The sequence below is a fragment of the Catharus ustulatus genome, chromosome 2 (genome assembly GCF_009819885.2).
Source record: "Catharus ustulatus isolate bCatUst1 chromosome 2, bCatUst1.pri.v2, whole genome shotgun sequence".
In the NCBI taxonomy this organism is placed as follows: domain Eukaryota; kingdom Metazoa; phylum Chordata; class Aves; order Passeriformes; family Turdidae; genus Catharus; species Catharus ustulatus.
In genome coordinates this window covers 94196860-94207835 of record NC_046222.1, presented here as the reverse complement: position 1 = coordinate 94207835, position 10976 = coordinate 94196860, and the positions used below count along the sequence as shown (strand labels likewise).

Sequence of the window (10976 nt, the reverse complement as noted above, 5' to 3'; positions counted from 1 at the left end):
GGCAGTGACACCTTCCACCAGACCAGGCTGCTCGAAGCCCCATCTAACCTGGCCTTGAATCCACAGCTTCTCCGGGCAACCTGGGCCAGCGCCTCACCACCCTCACAGTAAAGGATTTTTTCCTAACACGTAGTCTAAACCTACTCTTAGTTTTAAGCTATTCCCTCTTCTCCTGCCACTAGGAGATATTCACAAGTGCCGCCGCACGATCGGCCATTTACACCGCTTTCCGATTAGGGCAGAATTCCTCTTCTTGCCTGCAGTTCCTACCCGAAAACCCCATCTGGCGGCAGAGCAGCGGGCTCCAGGAATGCCGCGTGGCGCCTGCCCTTCGCACCGGGGCCGCGGCTCCCCCAGCTCTCCGCAGGGCGCAGAAACCCCTGCGGGAAGCGCCGAGGAGCGGGGCGGGGAAGGAGCGGGGCCGTGCGGGGCCGTGCGGGACAGGCACGGGGCTGTGCGGGGCTATGGGGCTGTGCGGAGGAGGCGCGGGACAGGCGCGGGGCTATGGGGCTGTGCAGAGGTGGCGCGGGACAGACGCGGGGCTGTGCGGGGCTATGGGGCTGTGCGGAGGTGGTGCGGGACAGACGCGGGGCTGTGCGGAGCCGTGCAGGGCGGTGTGCGGGGCCATGAGGGGCCGTGCGGGCCAGGCGCGGGGCACGCGCCGGCCAGGCCCGGGGCACGCGCGGGCCGGGCGCGGGGCAGGCACGGGACAGGCGCGGGACACGCACGGGACAGGCGCGGGGCTGTGCGCGGGACAGGCGCGGGGCAGGCGCGGGACACGCACGGGACAGGCGCGGGCCGGGTCCGTTACCCGCCGTCCGTTACCCGACGGCCCCGGCACGCAGCGGCCCCGGCGCCTCCATCCCGGTCCCAATGGACGACTCGGAACAGCCGCCCGTCCCGGAGCCGGCCGAGATGGCCTATTTCGGCCCCACGTCCCTCACCTACCTCCCCGTGCTGCAATGGTGCGTGCTGTGCCCTGCCCGCTGCGGGGGACGGGCCGTGGCTGAGGATGGAGCGGGAGGTGTCCCTGCCTTGCCGGGGGGTTCGCAGGATCCGCCTTGCCACCGGGAGTGGAGGAGTCCTGCTTTCCACTCTTCTCGGGGTATCGTAGGGCAAGAGTGTGGTTTGCTGCAAAGGTCCCATCATCATGGTGATGCATAAACGATACCAAGAAAGCAGGGAAATGTTCCTGGAAGATCATCTTCTGCCACAAGCCTTAGTGATATGGAGTTGGTTTGACATGGGGAAATGGGATTTTGTCTCAACCTGCCCACTGGCTGGGATCTGGCTCCTGGCAGCCATGCGCTCGGTGTGATGGTAGGGCAGCTGTCGAGGATCTCCCTGGCCCCATCACTCGTGCCTGGTGGGCTCTCACAGCACCCAGGTGGCTGAGAGCAGGTGGCACTCTGGCACTTGAGGTGATTGACGCTGGGTGTTTTCTCCAAGGTTATTTTTTCCTGAGCTGAAGGTTGAACTCCTTAATAAGACGCTTTGTGTAGTGGAGGAGGGTTGTCACCATGTGTTTTCTTGTGCTTCAAGAAGAGCATCATCTACCATGTGACAGCCAAAGAGAAACCAAGGTTTACTTCTCTCCTCAAAGAGAGGCGAGTCCTGCTAGTAAATAATGTAGAAGCTTTTGTGAAACAGTAACAACACATACAAACTTAAAACTTGTCAGCAAGTAATCTCAAATAATTTTCTTCTCCCTGTCAGACGTAGTTGAGCAGTGGGAGCTAGTCTGTGTTTTCACTGTGATATAGGTACCCATTTTAAAAGGACTAAAGGAAGAAATTCGTACAAGGTCATTCATCCAACAGGTCTGAGACACAACATTAAACTGAATCATAAGCAATCCTTGAAAGGATGAACTAATGACTTTTTTTCATCATGACAACCTTCTTTTCATATTTTGAAAAATTTTAAATGTTCAGCTTCATTTTATGGTTAGTGCACTTCAATAGCAAACCAGATTTTGGTCCAGAAATAGTTTTAACATCAGACTTGCCGACCTGTATAATGGCCTGGATGCTGAAGGTTCACATAGAATAGGGTGGCAAACCTTAAACATTTGGAGTCTATGTGAGGTCCTAAGATCAATCAGATAAAAAAACCCTACACAGTGTGTGGATACACAGTAGATAAACGGAGGAGGTCTTTACCTTGTGCTTTTTCTTTAACCTCTACATTTCTCCCTTGCCATGCATACTTTTGATTTTTTTGTCTTTATTCACAGTTTTGTTTTGATGCATGCCATAAAAACTCAGAATTTAAAACCTTGGGGCTAATAAGCAAGAAGAAGAGTACTGTGCTCTTTTCTGTGTGGATTGTTTTCCTGATGGAAATATTTTTGCATTATGAGTCAGCACTAAGAAGGTGTTTGACTTACTATTTGAAAAAGACTGGCAGCTTAATAGACAAAAAATTCACAAAATGGAATTCCCAAATACTTTGTCACTAAGTAGTTAAATGCTAAGGAAAAGCTATTGGCAGAAACCAGCTACTGGAACATGAATTAATTTCTGATGCACTTCCAATGACTCTTGCGGTGTTATATTAGGGATGAATTTGAACTTAAGATTAATCTCCTCTGAGACTGCTCAATTCTGAAGGGTTTTGAGATGCTCTAGAAGAAAAATAATTTCTGCCTGCTGGGAGGCAGAGCTCATCAGGATTCTTATGTAGAATAAATTTCATTTACCTTGTAGCCTGCTGAGGAAATACCCCATTAGAGCAGCAGATCCCTCATCTTTGGGTGCAGGTTCCTGCTCAGGTCTAGCCATGAAGCCCTTGCTGTTAGATGGTGGGGCTGGAGGTGGTGAGGAGCTGGCAGGGAGCCCAGCAGGGAGCTGGCAGAGAGCTCTTGGGTTGCTGGGTGAGGAGATGGTCTTCAAGGAGGTATAAGTGAGGCATTTGGGGGTCATTTGCTAGGGAGAAGGAAAGCTGGAGGAAGCAGATGGCATTCTTCAATGGAAAAAGGGGAGGAGGAACAAATAACTCGAGGTAAACATCATCAAGCTGCACAGAGACCATATTCTTGCTCAGTCTGTTCTAGCAAGCCAATTTGCTGTAGACCTTATCCACTGTCTACTGCCAAAGTAACTAAGAGAAACAACTAGGTTGCCTGAAATCAGGGTACTAAAACAGAGGATGCTGATTTAAAATCCAACTGACCTATCACACCCAGTGAATGGGAAAAGTCTGCTTTCCCAATCAACTTGATTGTCAGTAAAGACACAATGAGTAACTGCACTGCGATGCACTAGCATTAAGCTGATAAATTAATTAAATATGCATAAATAATTTGGTGGAACGGAAACAGAGCAAGAAACCACCGTGATACAAGCAGTGTGTCATGCTTTGAAAATTAATCTCTCTGCTCCTTTGCTTCAGCTTTGGTCCCATATTTGTACTGTAACCTGTTATCTTCTGACATCGAAATCATTGGCATTATTTTATAGTTAAAGATAATTTCTTTCTTGGTGAAGGTAATATTTTAGGCTAATAATTAATCAAGTTTACATTTTCCTCACCTTATTCACACAAGTAGCTGCATTTACTTGACTATGACCACTCTGATTAGTAGGATGAATCAGGGATTTGGTGAAAGGATGGATATTTAAACACCTAAGCCTGTTTCAGGTCTGTCAGTTCTGTTATATAGGAACTGTAAATTAAAATTCTGTTCTCCTATTAAACTTATCCTAAAATCAGCGCGGTTATATGAAAACAGAATGGGGTCCTTTATAGTTTGTGCACTCTGTCCCAAAATACCATATTGCACATTTCAGGTGGAAAATGCTCATATTTTTATTTTTGTGTATGGATACCTTTCTATTTAGAAGACCAAAGTTAGATCCTCTGATGTAACAACATTTTGCATTTGAGAAATTCTAATACTGTCTGTATTGGTGTTAATGTCATAATGGTATTACTAAGTTGTATTGTTTTAATTTAAAAATTATGGAAACTGGTTAATTTCTTAGCAGACTCTCTCTTACATGTTGAAAACAAGAAAAATAGGGCTTTAAAAGTTGAAAATAAATTGAGAGTATACATATATATTTATATGAAAAGATATTGTTTCCCAGGATACAGATTAACACAATGGAAGTAGCTCTTTTTGCTTCTATGTTTCTATAAAATCAGAGTGACTTTTGCAGTGTTCACTGTAAATCTTGCAGTTCTTTCTTCTAACTCTGACATAAACCAATTGCTGATTTTTGTTTTAAAGGCTAGCTGATAATTTCTATTTGTGTGGAGGATGCACTGTACCCTGTCGGCTACTATATGAGCTGTATATTGAAACCTGCAATCCAGATTTCAAGATTCAAGTACATCCATCCACCTTTGGAAAGGTACAGAGTAGATAGGACATACAACATAAGAAGTAGGAATGCCTAAAGAGAAAGCCTGATCATCAACTATACACACCGTATATCAAAAGATATTAAATCACAGAGAAGAATGAATGTGTAATTAATTATGCTTGTGTGGTTTTTAATGTATTTCTGCCAAACCTTCATGTGGATGTATTTGTATCAGAGGAAAGAGTATTGTTTGGGATGGAGTTTATTTTCTTCAGGGAACTGGTGTATGATACACTAGCAAAGATTTCTTTTACCAATATATTTTAGAAAGTTTAACAGTTTTCTAACAGCAGAAAGTTACACAACTCATTCCAAGGAGATGATTCTTCTGTCTTTAAAAGATACCTTCGATTGTTACATAATTTTATACTTTCCCTTTTCAGTATACTTGAGGAGATTTTGTTCCAAACATACCCTAAAAATTGTTGCAGAATCATCCAAGCAAAACAAATGCAGATGTAGAACTGAATCTCCTTCTAATAGTTCCACTTTTCTATTACATAGAGGTTTATACAACCCATGGAACAATTAACACTTAGAAATCCCAATTGCAATCAGCACCCACAGCTATTCAACCTTTTTTAACAAATTAAGGAAGATAGCCTTGTGATTATTTTTTGTTCAAGACTTGTTTTTCAGACTTCAGAACTTTCTATTTTTCGTGGCTAACCATCTATTAATTCCCATAGTAAGAGCTACTAAGCATTGTTTTAACAAAAGCCCAAAATAATTTAAGTACAAGTTGTACCTGAAGTCAATTTCATTTGTGTGGCTAACCCCATTCTAGGAATCATTTATCTCAATTCAGTTGAATCTAATTTTTTTTACTAAATTAAATCACTTTTGCTTAAAATTAATATTTGAGTGAGTGATCCGGTGTGATTTATTACACAGCTTAATGGATCATCACCCATCAGCTAAGACCGTGGGTAGATTTTGCCTGGCTCAGCATAGACATTGGTCATGAAGCTTGTCATCTTAAAAATCTCTAGGTAGCCACTGGAGAGAAATAAGTAGTTACACATGTTTCTTCCCACTAAATGAGTCACCTCAGACAGCTAAGATGAAAGGGGCCTCCGAACTGCCATTTGTTTTTTCCCATTGATTACGTAGTCTGCAGCAACTATCTTAAACTTCTCTGCCTTGTAGCTGTGTAGATGAGATTCATCCTGTGCTGCCTGTACCCTTCCAGTGCTCCAGCAGGGCTGAGTTACCACAGTCAGCAAAGCCTTTGTGTGGTTTACCTTAATGTATTTTAGTTTGAGCTGGGGCAGGTGAAGCGTGAGTCTGGTCACATGCAAGAGCTGCTGAGCCAGAGCTGCTGTGGGCTGGTGTTTGCAACTATTTGCTCCCAGCCTCAACCAACCCAGTGTGTTGCAGTGCAAGTTGACACGTCCCAAAGCAGCTCCCCAGTGCCTTGGAATGATCTGTCCTTCTGCAGCAAGAGAATGGACCTTGTAGCAGAAGACGAGGAGAGCAGGAACTGCAGCAATCCTGGTTTAACCTGAGTGCATGTGTAATCAGTTACCACAGCCTATAATGGGCTGAGCTATTAATAATTTACCAAGCTGTAGTAATCTGTCTGTGCTCCATGTGTGGGGACTGCAAGGGCTTTTGCAGTCCAGCCCCATGTGGATCAAACTATGGTGATTGAAGACGCTACTAACCTCATCTGCCTTATCCCTCTGCCCAAATTCATCACTGTCTCTGTAAGAAACGGCAACAGGAGGAAGGATATGTCTTGTGCCACAGAAGCCCATGTTTCATAGACTGTCCTTTTAGAAAAATTGGATTTTGATAAACTATCAATTTGAGAAAGGGAGCAGCTGGGGCGGGCATACAGAAACATGCAGTGAACAGGTCTATCATAAAAACTAGAAGTGAGTGTTGATGAGTCCTTTATCAGGCCTTTGGACTAACAGCACACTGTGCACAGAGTCCAAGCTTTGTGCTGCTGAGTGGAGACTCCTCTCACTCCTCACTAACAGGGTTTAAACCATCTGATCCCGCTATATTGGGAATATTAGAGTGTCCTGGGTTAGTCCTGGACCAAGGTGTCCTGAGGTAGTCCCTGTCTTCACAGGACAGCTCATGCAGAATAACCGTAGTGGATTATTGCCCTGGCAGCATCTAATTAGACTGTAGAGCCCAAGCTTGACAGATGCAGCATGACCTCAGTTCACACCACCACGGTGGTCAAAAGGTTGCTTTGCAGCTTGATGATTCAGGTCCTTTTAGGACAGATAAGTCTGGCCCTATCCTGTCAGTACACCTTCCAAGAGTAAGTGGGGAGGTGGGCCCCCTTGTGTAAGTCCTTCTTAAATGAATAAGGCTTCTAAATGAATAAGGTCTGGAAGAGTATGGGACCATCAGGGCACCTTCAAGTTTCCCCAGTTGATTGATCCTGCCCTGGCTGTAGTGCGTCTCTTGGTGTGAGCACTATTTTCTAGTGCAAACTATTAAAAAAATCCTACCTGAGAGAGGTAATCCCTTAAATTACTTAGCCTTGGATTCACAAGCGCCTGATTGAGTTTAGTTCAGTTACCGCTCGTCAGGTAAGAACAGGTAACCTGGAAAGGATGAAAAGCAAACAAAGTGATTAAAGACAAAAAAGTGTGCCAGATACATTTTTGCATATTAGAATGAATTTTCCAAGTATCTCTAATTTCTGTTTGTTTATACAGCTTATTCAGTTAGTTTTCCCAGGCCTGGTGACAAGAAAGCGAACCACAGCAGGGAGTATCAGGTACTGGGTTTGTGTCCTTTCTTTGAAAATGATATTTATAACTATTCTAATAAAATTTTAAAGTGGCTGACTTTTCAGCCCCAACACTTTAATATGGCAGCTGAATTGTTGTTTCCAAGTCTGTAACACAACACAAGATCCAGAGTAATTAATGGTGTAACCAAGGACATTCAAATAGAGTTAATTCCATGAAAATCACCACATCAGATCTGCTTTGGTAAGGCATGAATTCCAGATGGGAGTGCTTTTTAAAAGACCTTAGTGCTCCAGTTTGTACTGGCTATTAACAGCATGGTTTGCATGAAGCATCTGCCGGACATCACAGCCTTACTGAGAGCTCTTCAGACACTGCATCGCTAGGCCAGCAAAGACTGGCTCTGGGATGCACAGGGGTGGCAGCCATGCTGAATGTCTATATTGTGCTTTTTGTCCTTGCACACATCCATGGAGTGACCCAGCATACACTGATGGTCAGTGGAAATGCTGTACAGTTTCAAATCAGACTATGCTGTACAATTTAAATCAGACAGCTTCAGGTCCTCCTCCTAAATGTCATTTCTTTTTCCTTCCCTCTATTCTAGAGCATGGAGAGTTTGATGCTTTTTCATATCCAAAGTTATACTCACAGGCTGAACATCCAGACTAGGAAAAGGGATGTTTTAAGGTCATTGAATAATTTGACAAGCATTTTGTGTAGCTGTCAAGTATGGGCTTTGAGAACAAAGCCCTTACTTGATCTGTGACTTGTCTCCACTAGTCTGGACTTGCTATCAGCTTGAGCCAGAAGATCCTTTACTTTGGGAGTGCCTCACCTCAGACACTCCTCACAGCAGACAGGATTTGGGATGGTGTTGGATAACCTCCATGCCCTTCCCATCAGCAGAAGGTCACCTGCTCCTGGCTGCAGGTGGCTCCAAACCATGGCACTGCTCCCCTGGCTCCTGGTGGCCCAGGCTGGGAGGAGCCAGCTGGTATCACCTTGGTAGCAGAGGTGGTGGCTCTGTTGCTCACTGAGCTCAAATAAATATTAGAGAAGGTCTGGCAGTTTGCTTGAGTTTTAGCTTGCCCTGACGCTGATGGGCCACCCAGTCACTGAGCTACTGTAAATGGACAAGGAACAGCTGCACTGTCCTTCAACTTCCGTGGGGATATGGGGACCTCTGTCTGCTAAGTCTGGCTTCACTAAGTGTCCTATACAAATCTGAGGCACTCCATTCACTGGCTTAAGTTTTATTTCATTTAGAAGAGCATTTAGAGTATCATTGCAGGACAAAAACTATTAAAAAGAGTTTGTAAAAAGTTTGTGTAATTATTTTCTGTTTGGGAAAACTAACATTCAACAGAATTTAAAAAACAAATATAGATTTTCCTACTGATCTTTTCTTGGTTAACTAGAATAATCATCTGCTTTCAAAAAACGATTATGAATTATTTGCTGATTTGTTGAAAATCATACAGTTCATATTTTTTAATTTTCTAGATATCATTATGATGGAATAGCTATCAAGAAGGAGTCTTCCTTTTATGCACGTTTTTGCTGTCTTCTGTATGAACAAAATTATCTCAGGTTTGTTTTTTAAAATGTTTTAATCAAAAAATGTCACATGACAGTCTGTATGTTTTCTGTCCATGAAAATCTGTAAATCATCTTTTGAACACTGACAGTAGCATTATATTTTTCTTCTCATTATAGACACTATGAAAGTGCTGTGCCATTAAGTGCTGTGCTCTAATAGACAAGCTGCATTTTGGAAACAGACACTGCCTAATTAGACTTCCTAAAATTGGTCATTTTAGCCGTGTAGATCTTAAGAGCAGAAACTCATGCTGAACCTAAAAGAAGGGCTTAATATACTGAGACTCTAAATGGGAGGTCAAAAAAAAGTATTGAAATGGCTTCTTGACATTCTATCACCTTCCTCATTAAACAGTAGGCTGAAGAAATGTATCAAAGTATAAATGACTGTGCTGTTTTGAAGAGTCCTACACACAGTCATGTTATCTGGGATTTTTACTACTTGAAACCGTACTTCAAAAACACTTCTTTCACTTGGTTTTAAAAGATCAGATTTTAAAATAACCTCTTGTAAGAGAACATCAGTAAGAAAATGTATAAGACAAGTAAAAATTGTTTGCAAAACTGAAAAGCCTAAAATGAATGTAAGATACTATGGTAGGTTAAAGAGTAGACAGGAGCATGTTGTGGGCAGGAGAAGAAGAATTCTCATGGTTGAGCTCATGGTTGAGATAAACAAAACACAAGCTTGAATTTCTTCCCAGGATAACAAACAAACAAACAAACAAAAACAAAACCCAGAAACAAACAAAAAACCAAAAGAAAAACATATAACCCCACTCCTTTACTCTGAAGAAACAAATTAGGTGCAGTCTGTGCCTTGAACTTTGAAGATCAGGTTTGTATCCTCATTCTCTTACAGTCTTGTACTTACTTTAGTGTGTATAAGGGTAAATTCTGTAATTAAGTTTCCATTCTTTATTATGGAGATACAGCATTATTCTATGGCATGAATGCTAGGGGCTTATAAGGACCCAGATATCTGGTGATGCTGAAACTGTTTCAGTGATATTTTATATAATATTTACTTAATTGAATGCTTGCTTTGGAAGAACACAGGAAAATTACACACATGGGTTGGTTGCCTTTCTTCACAGATTTTATGGCAGGTAATGTTGCAGAAGTCCATAGAGGGACAAGGGTAAATGTTGAGACAGGACAGAGGATCAGGTTCTGTAGATGATTGATTGGCAGTCTGTTGTTGTGAGACTGAACAAATTATTCATAGGAAATTTGAGGCTGGTTTGCTGTGTCACGCTTACTGAAGTGATACCTTTTCCTTCCTCTGTATACCCAGAAAAGGCCTAAAGTTTGACACCAACAATGAGGAAAGGTCTTGTCCACTGTTTAAGGGATATTCCAGGTCTCTAGCTAAGTCTCTTCTGGTGTTTCCTCTCCAGGGAAAGGAAGGTGTTTTCCTACAGCATCATTTAAAAGTAGCAATTTTGATGGGCATAAAAGGAAAGCTGATGGTTCTGGTCATATGAGAACTAAGAGAACAGAAAAATTTCAATTGTTGCTCTTTTTCCCTCCCAATGTAGAAACACGAGGGAAAAAAATTATAAAGTAGGAGGAACCAAAGAAGCAATGTTAGCTGAATTTGGGGCAGGTGCAGAAAGAAGGACTTTAGCCACACCACATATGCCAGCACAGCCTCTATCTTTGTCCATCCTCATGGAAATGAGCCATCCCCTCTATGTGCTGGGGAACACCCTGTAGGTCATGCTTAGCAATGAGAGCTGCTGCCCTGACTGCAAGGAATAGGATGTACATTCCAGGGAAAGGGCTGACATCAGCCAGCCCTACTGATCTGGATATTGATTCTTAAGATAAATACCTGTCCTACTGAGAAAAGGCAGAGAGTTTGTGTTCTTCAGCCTGGAGAAAAGAAGGCTCTAGGGAGATTTTACAAGCACCTTCCAGTACCTAAAGGGAGCCTACAGGAGAGCTGGGGGAAGACTTTGTACTGAAAGAGGGTAGGCTTTGACTGGATATTAGGAAGAAATTCTTTTCATTGAGGGTGGTGGGGCTCAGTAACAGGTTGCCCAGAGAAGCTGTGGATGCTCCATCCCTGGAAGTGTTCAAAGCCAGGTTGGATGGGGCTTTGACCAGCCTGGCCTAATGGAAGGTGCCCCTGTCCATGCCAGGGGGGTTGAGCAGGATAATCCTTGATGATCCCTTACAAACCGAACTATTCTATGATTCTATAACTTTTCAGATTAAAAAAAAATCAAACTATAAAGATTGTATTCAGACAAAGATCATCTTTCTAGCTGCAATAGAA

At 43.1% G+C, this 10976-nt stretch overlaps 1 protein-coding gene across 1 annotated transcript in view; it reads left to right on the top strand.

The window, feature by feature from the left end:
* Positions 1 to 873: 873 nt before the first annotated feature.
* The window catches only part of RFX8 (regulatory factor X8), a 31679-nt gene continuing 21576 nt past the window's right edge, over positions 874 to 10976 (top strand). The window contains exons 1-4 of the mRNA XM_033051733.2: positions 874 to 965; positions 4235 to 4358; positions 7055 to 7116; positions 8597 to 8683. Of these exons, the coding sequence (XP_032907624.2) occupies positions 874 to 965; positions 4235 to 4358; positions 7055 to 7116; positions 8597 to 8683 (365 nt within the window). The remainder of the gene's footprint in view (positions 966 to 4234; positions 4359 to 7054; positions 7117 to 8596; positions 8684 to 10976) is intronic.